This window comes from Gopherus evgoodei, unplaced genomic scaffold (assembly GCF_007399415.2).
Source record: "Gopherus evgoodei ecotype Sinaloan lineage unplaced genomic scaffold, rGopEvg1_v1.p scaffold_58_arrow_ctg1, whole genome shotgun sequence".
NCBI lineage: Eukaryota > Metazoa > Chordata > Testudines > Testudinidae > Gopherus > Gopherus evgoodei.
In genome coordinates, this window is record NW_022060079.1 from 493,374 (window position 1) to 509,670 (window position 16,297).

The 16,297-nt window shown below is 63.6% G+C and overlaps 2 protein-coding genes across 8 annotated transcripts in view; one reads left to right on the forward strand and one right to left on the reverse strand.

Annotated features, from left to right (window-relative positions):
* LOC115643412 (DLA class II histocompatibility antigen, DR-1 beta chain-like) overlaps positions 1 to 5,427 on the reverse strand; it is a 288,794-nt gene extending 283,367 nt beyond the window's left edge. For 2 of the 4 annotated variants that reach the window (XM_030547430.1, XM_030547428.1), the window contains exon 1: positions 5,109 to 5,391. In XM_030547430.1, the coding sequence (XP_030403290.1) occupies positions 5,109 to 5,214 (106 nt within the window). In that variant the 5' untranslated portion in view covers positions 5,215 to 5,391. Of the gene's footprint in view, positions 1 to 573; positions 1,336 to 1,703; positions 1,728 to 2,287; positions 2,399 to 3,615; positions 3,898 to 4,503; positions 4,774 to 5,108 lie in introns of those variants that run through there. The other 2 variants (XM_030547439.1, XM_030547438.1) reach the window with 2 other exon arrangements.
* The window catches only part of LOC115643409 (HLA class II histocompatibility antigen, DR alpha chain-like), a 54,453-nt gene extending 43,031 nt beyond the window's left edge, over positions 1 to 11,422 (forward strand). The window contains exons 1-5 of one of the 4 annotated variants that reach the window (XM_030547422.1): positions 7,411 to 7,556; positions 8,890 to 9,147; positions 9,574 to 9,855; positions 10,058 to 10,208; positions 10,643 to 11,422. In XM_030547422.1, the coding sequence (XP_030403282.1) occupies positions 7,412 to 7,556; positions 8,890 to 9,147; positions 9,574 to 9,855; positions 10,058 to 10,208; positions 10,643 to 10,646 (840 nt within the window). In that variant the 5' untranslated portion in view covers position 7,411 and the 3' untranslated portion in view covers positions 10,647 to 11,422. Of the gene's footprint in view, positions 1 to 7,410; positions 7,557 to 8,889; positions 9,148 to 9,573; positions 9,856 to 10,057; positions 10,213 to 10,642 lie in introns of those variants that run through there. The other 3 variants (XM_030547419.1, XM_030547423.1, XM_030547421.1) reach the window with 3 other exon arrangements.
* Positions 11,423 to 16,297: the final 4,875 nt, after the last annotated feature.

The window sequence follows — 16,297 nt, forward strand, 5'->3', positions numbered from 1 at the left end:
GGATGGCAATTTAAGAACCAAAAAGGCTGACATGTCCAGGAAAATACGGATGTATGTTAACCCTACCTAAAGTTATTTTTTAAAAAGATGGGCCTGAACTAGAAATGAGCTTCATTTCACATGTGTGGGTCCCAGCTGCTCCCTGCCCCCCTCATTGAAGCAGATGTGCAGGGTTACTGCCCTGGGAACTGCAGGGCACCAGTGAACATGGGGCTGGCTGGAGGTCAGGTCTGGCTGCAGGCAGGGCAAGGGGTACAGGGCTGGCTGGAGACAGGGGGTGTGAGGTGGGCTGGCTGGCTTCAGGCAGGGCCACAGGGGTGTGTGGCAGGGGTTGGCAGGGCTGGAGACAGAGAAGTGCGGGACTGGCTGGCTTCAGGGGTGCAACAGAGGCTGGCTGTGGGAGGGGGTGCAGGTACAGGGGGTACAGCCCACCCTGTACAGTGAGTGCCTCTTCCTCCTCCCTCCTCCATCATGGTAGCAGCAGCAGCCCGGGGCTCGGGGGCTATTTAAAGGGCCCGGGGATCCCCTATTTCCACTGCCCCAGCCCTGTAAATAGCTGCAGGAGCCCTGGGGAAGCGGTCAGTCTAGCAGCTATTTAAAGGGCCGGGGCGGTAGAAACAACGGGAGCCCCCGACTTTTAAAATAGCCGCCAGAGCCCCACAGCCCTACCCCAGGGCTCCAGCAGTGGGGCTCTGGTGGCAATTTAAAGGACCTGAGGCTGCAGCCCCTGCTGGGATCCCCAGGCCCTTTAAATTGCCCCCTGGGGAAGCCGAGCCACCCCGGTACAGCACACCAGCAGGGCTTGGGCACGGGGCCCTCTTAGGGGCGGGGCCCAATTCAGGGGAATTGCTTGAATTGGCCAAAAGCCGGCCCTGGAAGGGACAATCGATGGATCACAAGGGCAGGCTGGCTGGGGTGGCCAGACAGAGCAGAGAACCCCAGGGGACTGTGACTCCAGGACTCGGTTGTTACAGGGCCTGCAGAGTTCACACCTGATACCTTGGTGAGATCTAAGTGTAGAACTCAGCCAATTTGGGGTTTGTGCCCCGGCTCCTAACAGTCTAGTTAGGCTGTTACTAGATGAGGTTGGCAGGTGGGAGCCTCTCCAGACAGCAGGACAGGGTCGCCCCAGGGCCCTGCAGGGACTGAGGGGCAGGGACGGGTCCCCGCAGGGACTGCGCAGACTGGAGCTGGGCAGAGCGCAGGGAGCAGACGGGGACAGGAAGGGACCGGCCCCAGGTTCTGCATTTTCCAGGATGGGCGAGGTGCTGGGAGTGACAGACGAAAACTCCTGCTGGACGGGGGATCCAACACCCTGGATCTAACTCAGGAGCCCTGCAGGGAGAGGGGAGAGAAATCAGCCCCTGGCCATGGGGTTAGCGGGACAGACAGGAGATTTTCTCTGCCAGGCCCCAGGGTGCCCCAGTGACTCTGCCCGGCAGCCGCAGGGCTGGGCGATGCTCCGCAGTACCCAGGACCCTCTGCCCCCGGGAGCACCTCAGGGATCGGCCTGAATGGGGACCGAGGGAGCCGCAGACTCCTCCTCCGCGGGGCCAGCGCCCCATTGCCCAGCTGCCCAGGGGCTGAGCCAGGCGGGTGTCATGGGCCGAGGGGCAGAACCAGCCGCCCCACGGGCGCCCCAGGCAGCCTGTGCTCAGTGTGGGGGGAGGGGTGTTTAACGGGGGGAGGGGGATTGAAATTACCTGCAGGTTGGGGAACAGGGCGCCCTGAAAAACAAAGAGAAACATGGTCAGAGCCCTGGGTGAGGGAGCCGGTTCCTGGGGGTCAGAGCTCCAGCCCCTGCCCCACGGCATGGAACGCCCCTCACTAGGAACCCAGCCCCCTCCGGCTCCCGTCCCAGACCTGGGGTTACCCCCCTCCCACATTATTATTGTAAATCTTTGACCCGGGATCCCTGCCCAGGGGAGGGGACGGAAACGCTCTGAGCCCCGGGGCTGGGGCAGCTCCCTGCACTGCGAGGGGTCGGGGTCTGTCCCACCCCGGGGGCTCGGCCGGGGGAGGGGAGAGTGGGAGCTCCCAGCCCGGCCCCGGTGCCCCACACTGAGATCTCCCCATGGCCCCTGCTCTGCCCCTGCCCTGGAAGGGGGAAGGGTCTGACCCAGCCCCGGCTCCAGGGGACTAGAAGCCGGGGGGCCCCTGCCAGACTCTGAGCAGCCCCTGCTCGGGGGCGGGAGCCTGCAGCCAGGCCCGGATTCCCCTGAGCTCCCCGAGTCCCACATCCCCCCACAGACCCCCTGGTGCCCCACCCCCACCCGGAGCCGTTCACCTTTCTTATTCTTCAGGTAGATGAGGAGTCCGGGCGCCAGGAAGATCAGCCCCAGCACGAAGCCCCCGACCCCCGTCAGCATCTTGCTCCTGGCGGAGTCAGACTGCGCCTCTGAAACAGGGACATGGAACGGGCCGGGTCAGAGCCAGGGGCCTCCGGGCCGGGCTCCCGTCCACGCCAGTGACTGGCACCAGCCGGGGCAGAGCCAGGGGCCTCCGGGCCGGGCTCCCGTCCACGCCAGTGACCGGCACCGGCCGGGGCAGAGCCAGGGGCCTCCGGGCCAGTGACTGGCACCGGCCGGGGCAGAGCCAGGGTCCTCCGGGCCAGGCTCCCATCCATGCTAGTGACCGGCGCTGGCCAGGTCAGAGCCAGGGGCCTCCGGGCCGGGCTCCCGTCCACGCCAGTGACTGGCACCAGCCGGGGCAGAGCCAGGGGCCTCCGGGCCAGTGACTAGCACCGGCCGGGGCAGAGCCAGGGGCCTCCGGGCCGGGCTCCCATCCATGCTAGTGACCGGCGCTGGCCAGGTCAGAGCCAAGGGCCTCCAGGCCAGGCTCCCGTCCGCGCCAGTGACCAGCTGGGGCAGAGCCAGGGGCCAGGGCCTGCAGGAGCAGCTATGGAACAATCTGTCCCACATCAGGGATCCTCCTGGTCTGTGATCTTCAGAGATTGGCTCAGGCCCTGCAGCATAAGGTCTAATATCCCTGCCCATTGTCAGCATGAACTGGTCCAGCCAGGGCCGTCCCTAGGGGGTGTTCTGGGCCTGGGGGGGAAGTGACGGATTCATCACTTCTGGGACCATCCGTGCCGGCCAATTGTACCAGCCCGCGTGGCCCAGAGCACTTGCTCCAATTCGCCCTACCCAAGGCACAGCTCTGAGTCTAGTCCTGGACAGTCTGTAAGACACAGAGATAGCCAGTCTCTGTGTGAACCTTGCTCTGTTCTTGGGCTCAGTGACACCCTGTGGCAGTGAGTTCCACAGGCTAATTACACAGTGTGTGGGAAATGTCCTTCCTTTTACCAGATGTCAATTTGCCCCTTTCCATTCTACTGCCCCCTTGTCCTTGTGCTGTGAGACAGGGAGAACAGACGCTCCCGATCTCCCTTCTGCAGACCAGTCATTATTATGGAGACTTTTCTCCACTCCCCGCCCCGTCACTGCCCCACTCAGGGTGTGTTTACACTGCATTGTGGAGCCCGTGGAAGTGAGCTCCCAGCCCATGTCGATAGATTTGGGTTATCAGGGCTCCTGTGAGCGCTCTGACCCAGGCCCATCCGCCGAGGGCTGCCCCTGTGGGCTCAGGGGCTGCCCCACACCCAGAGACTCTTACCCCAGTGCACGGCGATGGGGTCCTGCAGGCTGATGTGCTCCACCTGGCAGGTGTAGATGTCCCCGCGCCCGGGGCTCATCTCCAGCATCACCAGCATCTGGAAGGTCCAGTCTCCGTTCTGGAGCAGCTCTGTGGACACCACCCCGGCCGTCTGCTCCTGCCCGTTCTTCAGCCACTTGATCTCAATCCCCCCGGGGTAAAACCCCGTCACGGAGCAAACCAGCAGGTGGGAGTGGGGCTGGGACCCCGATTTTGTGGGGGAAACTTTCACCTTGGGTCGAACTGGGGGGAGAGAGGGAAGTGCGGGGAAAGGGGCTGGAGACAGAGCAGGATGATACCCCCTCCCCCAGGGAAAGGTCCCAGCTCCAGGATCAGCAGAAAGGGCCCAAGGGGAGCTGCATCTCGTCACCTCTATGGGGACAGAGCCAGGGACTGTCTGATGCTTTGGTCCCTCGGAGATGTGGGGTCAGCCCAGGAAAAAGGGGCTGCTCCCGCCCCTGAGCCAGGGGGCCCTGAGGGGTCGGGGCAGGGTTGGGGGATGGAAAGTTCTGTCCCATCTCCTGCCCCCCCAGCCCAGGAAGGGGGTAGGAGCCGCAGCAGCTGCCTGCACTAGGGGTGGGGTGGGGTGGGCGCTGGGGGCTGAACCCCCTCAGAGGGGCAGGGGCTGGGCACAGGGAGGGTCAGTCTCTGCCACAGGGACTGACCCGGGCCTGGGGCTCTGCACCCTGCAGACGGGGTGCCGCAGCCAGACCCTGGTTCCCTCCTGCACCTGCCGCTGGGTGACCCCACTCCCTGCACGTGATCCCACCCCCTCCCTGCCACTCCCCAGTGCAGGAGCAGCTGAGTCCCCCCCTGGCGTCTCGCGCACTCCCCCGCCCCCGCACTCACCTCTCCGGTCGATGGTGAAAGGCCCGTACGCCCCGTAGTTGTTCCGACAGAACGTGTCCGCCGCAGCCCGGTAGTACTGCAGTGTCTCGGGCTGGCTGTTCCAGAGCTCGGCGTCGGGCCGCCCCAGCTCCGTGTCCGCCTCAAACACCCCCAGCTCGCTGTCGAAGTGCGCGATCTGCCGCCGGTCGTAGATGTGCCGGTACAGGAACCGGACCCGCTCGGTGCCGTTGGTGAACAAACACTCAGCCTTGAACTGGTGCAGGAACCGCCCTGCGGGGGGGCGGGGGAGGGAGCTCAGTTCAGACACCCCCCAGCTGCCCCTGGGCTCAGAGCCCAGCGGACCCCCCTGCCCCAAACCCCTCCCACACCCGGGGGAGCCGGACGGGCAGGTAGGGCCCTGGGGGGGGAGGGAGTGACAGTAACACTGACCTCGGGGGAGGGGGCATAGAGCAGAGACTGTGCCGGGGACAGGGGCGGACACCGAGCGGCGGAGACACCGGCACAGGCAGGACGGGGCTCCCCGTGGCACTGGGGTCTGATCCCCCCCCCATACACCCAGCACTGCCCAAGACTAGGGTCCCCAGGACGTGGGGGCCTCTGCTCACCTGGGGGCTCCATGCAATGAGCCAGGTGGGTTCTCAGCACCGTCACTGTCACTAGCAGAGCCCCAGCCCAGCGGCTCCCGGCCCCCAGGATCCGACCCGCCCCCATCGCTGCTCAGGAGGGAGAGAGCTGGAAACTCCTCAGGACCCCCCAGACTGAGACCTTCTCTGTCCAGCTCCGAGCACCAGCCCCGGGACGCTGCCCACGGCCCCGGGGATTGGGCACCCCCAGCCCAGGGGCCAGTCAGCACCGGGGCTGGGCAGCATCACCAGTCGCCAGGCAGAGCCGGCCCCAGCAGGGCTCGGTTCCCTACTTCTCCCTCGCAGGGGGCAGAGCAGGGCCTGGGGTCGGGCGGCAGGACTCGCCTGGTGCCTGCCAGGCACTAGCCCAGATGCCACCAGAGAAGGACACACAGTGAAGTGTCTGGCACACTCTGTCCCCTTCCCCGAAGCCCCAAAGTCCCCTGTCTGCTGGAGGTGGGGCAGGCCAGTTGTGTCTGGGGCGATCGGTCAGGGTTCCTGGGTAAGTTTAGCCCCAGGGGAAGGTTTGGGGCTGGCCCTACAGGCAGAAGTTCTGAGCTTCCCCTCCCCCACCCCAACGGGCCTGAGCCCTGCCCCCAGGCACCCCACCAGAGCAGGGGCTCAGTCTCCGTGGGTCAGCCACAGCTCGGCCTCCCTAAGGGGCTTCTCTGGCCCCCCAGTCTCTGAGCCCCTCCCCCTCTCTGCTTCATTCACCCAGGGCCGGCTTTAGGCCAATTCCCCCAAATCGGGCCCTGCGCCTAAGAGGGGCCTGTGCCCAGTGAGAATCTCTTCCCTGGCTAGAGGCGTCTTTTTAATTTTTACTCACCTGGCGGCGCTCCGGGTCTTCGGCGGCACTTCGGCGGTGGGTCCTTCAGTGCCGCCGAAGATCTGGAGCAAGTGAAGGACCCGCCACCAAAGTGCCGCTGAAGACTCAGAGCACTGCCCAGTGAGTACAAGCCCCACATGGTTTGTTTACGTGTTTTTTTTTTGTCTTCCTTGCCGGGACCCCATCGAAACTGCTCAAATTGGGCCCCATGCTTCCTAAAGCCAGCCCTGCATTCACCCCCCACACTGTGGGGCAGGGCCAGGCCAGTGTCCCCATGGCCCCGCTGGGGAGGGAGGCCCAGAGGAGTCAGTGACTGGCCCAGGGTCACACACAGTCTGTGGCAGGGCCGGGAAGGACCCCAGGGCTCCTGGGTCCCAGGCCAGCCCCGAACTGCTGGGCCAGCCCCGCTCCTGCCCCTCCAGCACCCGGCCCCTCCCGCAGGGGGCAGTGTGAACACCCAGCGCGGTACTTGGGCGGGGGGGGGGGGCGAGTTGGTGCCATGGGGGTGGGAGGCGGTGGGTTTGGGCAGGGGACAGGGACCAACGTGCCCCACACAGGTCCCAGGACAGACCCCGGGGGGAGTTTGGTCACTAGCAGCAGATCGGAGCCGGTGCCAGCAGAGGGGAAAGGCCCCATGTCCCCATCCCCACCTCCCCAGCCAGCCAATCCCCGCTCTGGGGCTGGATGGGAACAGCGTCCCCTAGAGGGGAATGGTCCTGGGTCCCAGTCATCCATGGATGGTCCCCCAAACCCTGTTTGTGGCCTGGTCTGCACTTAACATTTGTCCTGACAGAGGTCTGTGTGTTGGGGCGGTGACCCCCCAGGGCAGAGCTGGGCCAGCCAAGCCCCCCGTGTGCACACAGCCGTGCTGCAGAACAGGGGGTAGGGGGGTGGAGTGAGTGCTGTGCGGGGAGGTGCTGTCCCCACACTGGGGACACCCTCTCCCCCAGTGTCATCACCTCCACACTGGGACAAACTCCCCCAGCGGCGCTGTGTCTGACCCGGAATTTGCAGTCTCGTCAACCCCAAATGTTCAAAAATCCTGAGATTGGCTTTAAAATCCTGCGATGACGTACAAATCCCAGCTGTGGGGGTTATTTGCCTTCTGCTCTTTGAGCCTTAGGGTGCCCGGGGGTCACAGGTTGAAGTTTTCCCCACAGCCAGAGAGCTGGACACTCCCTTGGTCTCTAAGAATGAGGCTGGAATCGTCCCTGACCCACGTGACTCCCAGAGCTGGGGCTTTAGGAAAACACAAGAATTATCCTGAGACTTGTGACATGATCCTGAGAGCTGTGAACCCTGAATTTCTCCATCTCCCCTCAGAGGGCTTCGGCACTGCTGCTCTGCCTGGTAACAGCCTGGTCGGCGCAGGGATTTCTGCCATTGGGTGGGGGCCCTGGGCCGGGCTCCCCTGGCCAATGCCAGGCACTGCCCCCAGCTGTGCTCCCCCGGGTGTGATATGTGCCCCCCCGGCCCCCTAGCACTGCCAGCCCTGCACCCAGCCCAGTGCCGGGGAGAGGAGATGGGCGCAGGACGGGGCGTCCCCATGGCCCAGCTGGCCCTGCTCACCCTGCTGGCCCTGCCGGGTGCCGGGGCAGTGAGAGGTACGGGCGGGGCGGAGTGTGTCTGACCCCCCAGTGCAGCTTTACTGACTCTGGCGCGGGAGTTCCTGGGTCTCCCATTGACCGGCCCTGGGGTGTGAGTGTTGGGGATCTAGGACAACTGGCTCCCCCCAAGAGAGAAAGCATTGGGGGGCTGATGGGACAGGGAAGGGCACAGGGGGGAGCTGGATTTGGGGGGGCTGCAGGAAGGAGGGTCTCACTCCATAGTGTGGAGGGATGAGGTGAGCAGGGGAGGATGGGGGCTGATCTGAGCAGAGTGGGGACTGCAGGCAAGATGGTCTCACCCCCATGGAAGGGAGGGTGGAGGGGAGGCTGGTGGGGCAGCAGAGGGATCGTGGGGAAGTCACTGTGGTTTGGGTATGACACAGCCCTGCCCTAGGGGTGCAGCCCCCTCCCCCACAGGGACTCGGGGACTGATCCCCCCAGGGGGGCACCAGGCACAGGGGAGATGGGGGAACATTCCCCAAAGAGCCACGGCAGGGCCAGATCCTGCTGAGCAGTGAGTGTGTCTGTGCAGAGCAGGGAGCCCCTGTCCCTGCTCCCCGGCCTGGTCCCATTGTCCCCCATCCCCCCAGGGCTCAGACCCACGGTGCGGGGGGAGGGGGGGCCTCTGTGGGGCCGACTCTCCTTGGCTGGTGGTGGCGGGTTCCCTCCTTTGTAGTCGCTCGGTGAGATCTTGCCAGGCGAGCTGGGGTCAGTGAACGACTCTCTAGGATGCAGGTGCCCAACTCCCTTGGGCCCTGGGGAGTCCCAGCCTCAGCCCCCAGCCAGACCCTCCCCCCTAGAGTGTGTCTGACCCCCCAGCGCAGCTTTAATGTCTCTAGCTAGGGGGTTCCAGGGTCTCCCAGTGACTGGCCCTGGGGGGTGAGTGTTGGGGGCCAGGGACTGAAATCACCCCAAGAACCAGGTCATGGTGATCTCGGGACACGGATCCAGCCCCACGCACAGACGGGAGAATGAAATGTCCAGCAGTAATGACATCCAACGTCCCCCCTACACTGCTGTGGGCTGGGGCCATGTCCCCTTCGCAAGCTAAGTGGGGATAGGCCCGGCCACGGCTTGGATGGGATTGAAGTGAGCAGAAGGAGGGGCACAGTAAGGGGGCGCTGTCCCCTCCCAGGCAGCGCTGACCCCAATGCCCCAGCACGATACCAGGGGTCACTAGGGTCCCTGCACCCACTTTCCCCTCACATTGGGCTGCCCCAGTGCCAATGTCACGGCCGGGGGCTGTGGCCCCAGGGAAAGACATCAGAGACCTTGTATCCCAGGGGACGGGCTGGTGTGGGTGCTGATGGGGACGCCCGTCTTCCCGCAGTGGATCACGTGCACTACCAGGCGGAGTTCTACCAGCGCACGGACCGATCCCAGCAGGAGTCTGGGGAGTTCATGCAAGAGTTCGACCAGGACGAGATCTTGTACGTTGACCTGGAGAGGAAGGAGACCGTCTGGCGCCTGCCCAACTTTGGCAAGTTCGCCAGCTTCGAGGCGCAGGGCGCCCTGAGCAACATCGCCGTGGACAAGCACAACCTGGAGATCCTCATCAAGCGGTCCAACTGGACACGGGCTGAGAATGGTGGGACATTTTCCCTGCCAGGCACCTTCCCGGGACCCGTCCCTCCTAGTGGAAGTCCCCACTCAGTTCCTCTCTCAGCCCCTGGAGTGCTCCGGGGAGCCAGTCAGCCAGGCCAGGGCTCCGCAGGGCAGGGGGCCGGGCAGTTCACACCCTCCAGGCTGGGGGCCAAGGGCAGCTCCTTTGCCAAGGGCTGTTCATGACCCCTGCCCCTGGCGCCTCATGAGCCGTCAGGCCAGGGAGCTGGGACGGCCTCGGTGACAGACTCCTGAGCTGTAGCATGAGCACTGGGGACTGGCTGGCCAGGGGGGTAGGGAATGGGACATGGGGCCTTTTTCCTCTGGGGGGCACTGGCTCCGATCCGGCCCCAGGGCAGGGACTGGCTGGCTCGGGGCAGGCAATGGGACCCACTGACCCCTGTCTCCCCAGTGCCCCCTGAGGTGACCGTGTTCTCTGAAGAACCCGTGGAGCTGGGGGAGCCCAACGTCCTGATCTGCTTCGCGGACAAGTTCTCCCCACCGGTGCTCAGCGTGACGTGGCTGAAGAACGGGCAGGAGGTGACGGGGGGCGTCTACGAGACCGACTTCTATCCCCGCCAGGACAACTCTTTCCGCAAGTTCTCCTACCTGCCCTTCCTCCCCAGCCAGGGCGACTTCTACGACTGCCGGGTGGAGCACGAGGGACTGCCCAAGCCCTTCACGAAGCACTGGGGTGAGGCCGGGAATCCCACTGGGCACAGGGCTGGGAGCCAGGACTCCTGGGTTCTCTCCCAGCTCTGGGAGGGGAGTGAGGGCTAGTGGTTAGAGCAGAGGGCTGGGAAGCCAGGACGCCTGGGTTCTTTCTGAGCTCTGGGAGGGAGGGGCAGGAACAGCCCTCCTCACTGCATGCCCTGTCCCTCTCCCCCTCTCTCCAGAAGCCCAGGTGCCCACCCCCGTCCCCGAGACCACAGAGACCCTGGTGTGCGCCCTGGGCCTGGCTGTGGGCATCGTCGGCATCATCGCAGGCACCATCCTCATCATCAAGGGGATGAAGATGAACGCCGCCCGCAACCCACGGGGCCCCTTGTGAGTAGCCGCTGCCCGGGGAGGAGTCCCACTGCACCTGCAGCCCCTGGGCCCACCCAGCATCCCCAGGGGAGACCCCACCCGCTGTGCCCCCCAGCCAGCTACAGCCCGTCCCCCACCCACACCCCCTGGGGAGAGCGTCCAGCTCCTGTGCCCCCCCAGCCAGCCACAGCCCATCCCCCACCCACACCCCCTGGGGAGACCCCCCCCAACCGCTATCCCCGCCCAGCCAGCCACAGCCCCTGGACCCACCCAGCACCCACAGGGGAGACTCCCCCCACACTGTGCCCCCCCAGCCAGCCACAGCCCCTGGGCCCCCCCAGCACTCCCCGTGTCAAAGGGAGAGTCCCTGGGGCACTGGGCAATGGCCCTGATCCCTGCCAGCCTTGTGTCGGGTCCAGGGCTCCTGGTAACTCACTCTCTTTGCCTTTCAGATAAACGCGGGGAGGAACTGGGGCCCCTTAACCCTCAGGTGCCTTCGTGAGACCCCCCCAGCATCCCTGCTCCTGTCATGTTGCTGCCAGCTGCTGTACCCAGGCGGGAGCCCCCCAGCCCCGTAACTGCGCCAAGTCAACCCACTAGAGACTCACCAGGGAGCCGGCCCCCTTGGGCTGCCCCTGCACCCCCTTGCTGGGCTTGGGAGGGGGGCACCTATCCAAGGAGAGGGTTGCTGCCCATGGGGCTGGGAATGGGGGTCGCCCCTCGTCAGGGGGCAGCAGGGGAGAGGGCTGCTGTCCCATGGGGCTGGGAATGGGAGTCGCCCCTCATCAGGGGGCAGCAGGGCCCATGGGGCTGATCCAAACCCCATTGCCATCAAGGGGAAGGTTTCGCTTGACTCCAGTGGGTGCTGGATTGGGCCCCGAGCCCGGCCCCTATTGGCCAGAGGCTGCTGTCAGTCACCTCAGGTGAAGCCCCTCCAGCCATTACCCAGCAGGCTTTGGGCCAGATTCGGCCATTCCTGGTCAATGGGGTCCCTGTGGGGCAGGATCAGGCCCATGGCTAGGGGGGCAGCCTCAGCGCCCGGTTAAAGGCCCCATCGCACCCGTGTGCTGCTCCCCCGGGGTCCAGCCCTGCTGAGCCCAGCGCGGGGTCTGTGTGGGAAGGGCCAGTCCCTGTACAGGCCCTGCCGTGTGCCCTGTGTGTGTCCACACCCTGCGTGCCCCCCCCCCATCACTCTGCAGCTTTGCTAACAGCAATAAAGTGGGCTTTTGGGACATTTTTTATCATGATTTAAAATCTGGTCAGTCTGGGCTGTGCCCACGGCAGCCTGTGTTATCCCAGCCCAGCCCGTCTGTCCAGGGCACCGGGTTGTTAAGGAAGTTTGCTATGAGGGTTAAGGAAAGAACCAGGATGCTGGGAGGGGTCGAGTGAGTTAGAGGAGGTGGGGCTGGGAGCCAGGACTTCTGGGCTCTGGTCCCGTTGCTGACACTGACTTACTGCAAGCTGAGAGGCTTCCTGTGCCTCAGTTTCCCTTTGTGTGAAACGTGGCCGTTCTCTTCCTGAGTTGGAGGTGGGAGCTCTGGGGCTGAGGGATGGTCCATGGAGCACTTTGAGCTCGTCCCATGGCCGGGAGCCCTGGAGCAGGGCATTTCATGGGCCAGGCTCCCCCGGGACTGAACCCCGCAGGGCGAGCGGCTGCAGAGAGACACTGGCCTGTCTGGGGGCTGTGGTGACGTCGCCCAGGCTGGGGTCACTGTGACACGAAGGGCAGATCCCCCCGCCCCCCCCCTGAACAGGGCACCGAGCCCCCAGCCCAGCTTCCTCGCACCCCTCCCCTGGCATGTGCTGGGAGACCCTAACCCACCCCCAGCTCCCACCAGCAGCGATTGGCTGCTCCAACCCGCCAATAACACCACCCACCAACAAAGCTCTCCCATTGGCCGCTGCAGCCCTGGACCAGCCTCCTGTGCATTCCCATTGGCTGCTGCCATCCAGCTGTCCCTGGTGGGGATGTTCTCAGGTTCCCTTAGGCAGCTCCAGACACAGGCCCTGGGCTCCTGCTGGCTGGGGAGGCCCCGGTGGTCTGGGTGCACAGCTTGGGGGCTGTTTCCAGGAGGGGTTGGGGGAGGGCAGGGCAGGGCCCTGGGGCCAGGGCGGGTCAGTAGCTGGGTGAGCCGAGAGACGATGTAACCCCACCCTGGGGCATGTCTGCAGGGACACCGAGGCTGGGGAGTGGGGGATGATGCCAGGATGGGTCAGTTACACACAGCGAGCTGGGCCCATTCACTTGTATTTTCACACAGCCAGGTGCCAGGCTGGACAGCCAGGAACTGAGGATGTAGGTCCCGCCTGATGGGGGGAGGCAGGTGGGCTGTACCCTAGGACGCAGAGACTCTGAACTGGATGTAGGGGTCATGGCAGAACCCAACTGAACGTGAGCTCCCAGGGCCGTGCTATGTCTTGCGGGGCAGGTGTGACCCTGGGCTGTAGGAACAGGGGAATATGGGGCAGGTGCTGGGAGATGGCGTCACCTCTGTACACGGCCCTGGTGAGAGCGTCACTGGCTGCTGTGTCCGGCGCTGGCCCTGTGGAAAGGCTGAAATGTTAGCGGGGTTCAGAGGGGAGCCACAAAGCTACCTCAAGGTCTAGAGAAGCTGTTCCGTGCATGGCTCAGGGTGACTCCCCCAGGAGTCAATTTCTGGGAGCAGGGGGCTTGTTCGTCTCCCACACAAAGCAGAACAGGAGCCAGCGTCTGGGAACTGAGCTGAGATGACAGACTAGAACCCAGGGTAGGGGGACCAGCTGTCCCGATTTTATAGGGACAGTCCTGATTTTTGGGTCTTTTTCTTATATAGACTCCTATTACCAGCCTCCCCCTCCTGATTTTTCACACTTGCTGTCTGGTCACCCTAAACCAGGGTCACGTTTTTCACAGGGAGGGCACCGAACCACTGCAACAGCTGAGCTGGAGGGGGTACTGTCCAACCACAGCCACGGCCCTGAAACTAGATCTGCACAAACAGACCATGTGTGGGAGGAGCCACATTGAGTTCTGCAGGGGGGCAGGAGCCCACTCACCGACGGCCACGGCTTTGGGTTAAAAAGGTGTTTTAAGAATGCTGCGTCAATGGCTGGAACATGCAAACCCCGAGCTGGACAGAGATCAAAGCCCAGTCAGTACAGAAGCTGGGAAACGAAGTAAAGGGAAACGAGAAAACGGTGACTCACCTCCCGTAACTCTGGTTCTTCGAGATGTGTTGCTCACATCCATTCCAGTCAGGTGTGTGCGTGCCTCGTACATGGACGTCGGAACGTTTTTCCTCAGCAGCTCCCAGTGGGTCGGCTGTGGAGCTCCCTGGAGTCGTGCCTGCCTGGCACTCAATAGACAACCCTGCCGACCCGGTGCCCCCTCAGTCCCTTCCTGCCAGCTGCTCCAACAGAGGGGAAGGGGGCTGGTGTGGAATGGATATGAGCAACACACCTCGAAGAATTGTTACAAAGGTGAGGAACCGTTTTTATTTTCTTCGAGTGATTGCTCATGTCAATTCCAATCAGGAGACTCCCAAGCCTGACCCAGGCAGTGGGGTCTGAGTGAAGAAAAGGCAGATTGCAGCACTGCTTGGGTGAAAGCTGAGTCGTCCCTGGCATGCTGGACGATGGCGCAGTGTGAGGTGAAGCTATGCACCCAGGACCATGTCGCTGCCCTGCAGATTTCCTGGATCGGGACCTGGGCCAGGAATGCCGCTGACAAAGCCTGGGCCCCGGTGGAGTGTGCGGTGACAGCTGGGGTCGGCAGCCTGGCCAGCTCACAGCAAGTGCGGATGCAGGACGTCATCCACGAGGATATTCTCTGAGAGGAGACCGGGATGCCCTTCATCTTGTCCACCACCACTACGAAGAGCTGGGTCGATTTCCTGAAGGGCTTGGTGCACTCAATGTAGAAAGCCAGGGCCCTGCAGACATCGAGGGAATGCAGCTGCTGCTCCCGGGGACCAGTGTGTGGTTTTGGGTAAAAGACAGGCAGGAAAATGTCCTGGCTGTGGTCGAAGTTCGACACCACCTTGGGGATAAAGGCCAGATGCGTTCTGAGCTGCATTCTATCCCCATGGAAGACCATGTAAGGTGATTCCGAGGGGAGGGCCTTCAGCTCAGAGACGCGTCTCGTAATGACGACCAGGAAAGCTGCCTTCCAGGAGAGATACAGGAGGGAGCATGTGGCCAGCGCTTCGAACAGGGGCCCCAGGAGCCTCAAAAGGACCAGGTTAAGGTCCCAGGCAAGGCAGGTTAATGAATCTGAGACTGTCCAAGCCCTTGAGAAAGCGACCGACCATCGGGTCAGCAAAGACAGAGCAGCCAGATGCACCCGGGATGAAAGGCCGAGATGGCAGCGAGGTGGAGGATGCCCCCAGGCCTTGCTGTTTCAGGTGCAGGAGGTACCCCAGAATGAGGAGCACCGGTGCCCAGATGGGGGGGGGGTGAGCGGCGCTGGTCACCCCAACACAAAAACCTTTTCCACTTCACCAGATACGTGGCTCTAGTGGAGGGCTTCCTGCTGCCCAGCAAGACCTGTCTTGCGGGGTCCAAACACAGCAGCTTCCAGGCGGTGAGGTGGAGGGACCACAGGTCGGGATGGCAGAGGTGACCGTGGTCCCGAGTGAGCAGGTCGGGGAGGAGGCAGCGTGACCGGTACGTCCGACAGCTCCTGCAGCGTGACGTATCAGTGCCGGCAAGGCCACACCGGAGCTACCAGAATCACCCTTGCCCCGTCCCTGCGAACCTTGACCAGGACCTTGTGCATGAGGGGGAACAGAGGGAAGGCGTAAAGCAAGCGACCCGTCCAGGGAAGCAGGAACGCGCTTGTGAGGGAGCCTGGGCCAGCGTAAAACAGGAGGGTTTACTGAGCGCCTGAACCCAGCACAGGAAACTCTCAGGGCCTCAGGAATGGCCTCCCTCAGCCCAGCACATCCCAGTCTCCCCTGCATCCAGGAGGGCTCTGCCTGCTCCCCCTCTCCAGCCCAGCATCTGAGATCCTCGGCCCCAAGCCCTGCCTCTGTCATTGTCTTCTCTCCAGGTAAACAGGATCACCTGGGCCTCCTCTTCCCTCTTCTGTTCTCTGGCCCCTCTGGCTGGAATCAGCTGGTCAGGTCACTGGGTTCCTCTCTGCAGCCCATTGTCCTCCCACTGGCTGGAACCAGCTGCGACTCCTGAGCTGGGTCTCTGGGTCACCAGGGTCTCCGTCCTCCAGGCCATCGGCCGGGGTCCCAAGTTCCCTCTCTGGTCCCCTGTACTCACAAACTCCCTCTCCCCTCACCTCCTTAAACCAGTAACACCCAGGGAAACTGAGTCCCACCCTCTCTGCATGCAACCCACTGGAAAAAACAAGAAAATCCTCCACTTCGTCACAGGGTGACACCTGCAGACGCACAGCAGCACCAGGGGCCTCATGCTGTCAACCGGAGAGAGGTGCTGTTTCCATAACGCTTGGGAGACCTCTAGCAAAAATCACTTCACCCCTCCGTAAGCAACTGCTCAACTCCAGGGCAAGCGGTCTTTGCCATGGGACTAGTTCTGACAATCCCCTGGGGGACCAGATGCCGGTGGGGGTGTCCCCTTGTCAGAATGCCCTGAGTTTACATGTCAGGGTCATGTCGCATCTGTCATGGGCAGGAGCCCTGTGTGCGGGATGCCCCAGGCTGTGTGGACACTCTCAGATGCCAAGGATAAAGGGACAGGAGCGTAATTCCCAGGAGGACAGGGTGGGGGTCACTCCCCCTTTCCCACCCAGGGGACACATGTGGCACACACAGAGGGGTCCATCTGTTCCAGTGCTGCACCCCCCCCCAGAGCCCTGTTGCCAACACACCATCCTGCTCCACACCCTCTGCCTGGAGAGAGCCGGGGGCCAGCTGCTCCCCCGTCACTCAGCAATGGCTGAGGGGATCACTGGTTTGGTCGTCGCACCAGGTGAGCGACTGCGCAGGCAGAGCAGTGGACGCTGCTGGGTAGAAACCCCTGGTCCCAGGGGAATGGCGGCATAAAGGCTCCAGTGAGCAGCAACCCAATGTGTTCTAACAGTTCGGAATGAAATGGAATCAACCTGCCCCAATCCCCAGCCCCTGGGACGGCCAGTGCCCGTCCCAGTGCTGGAG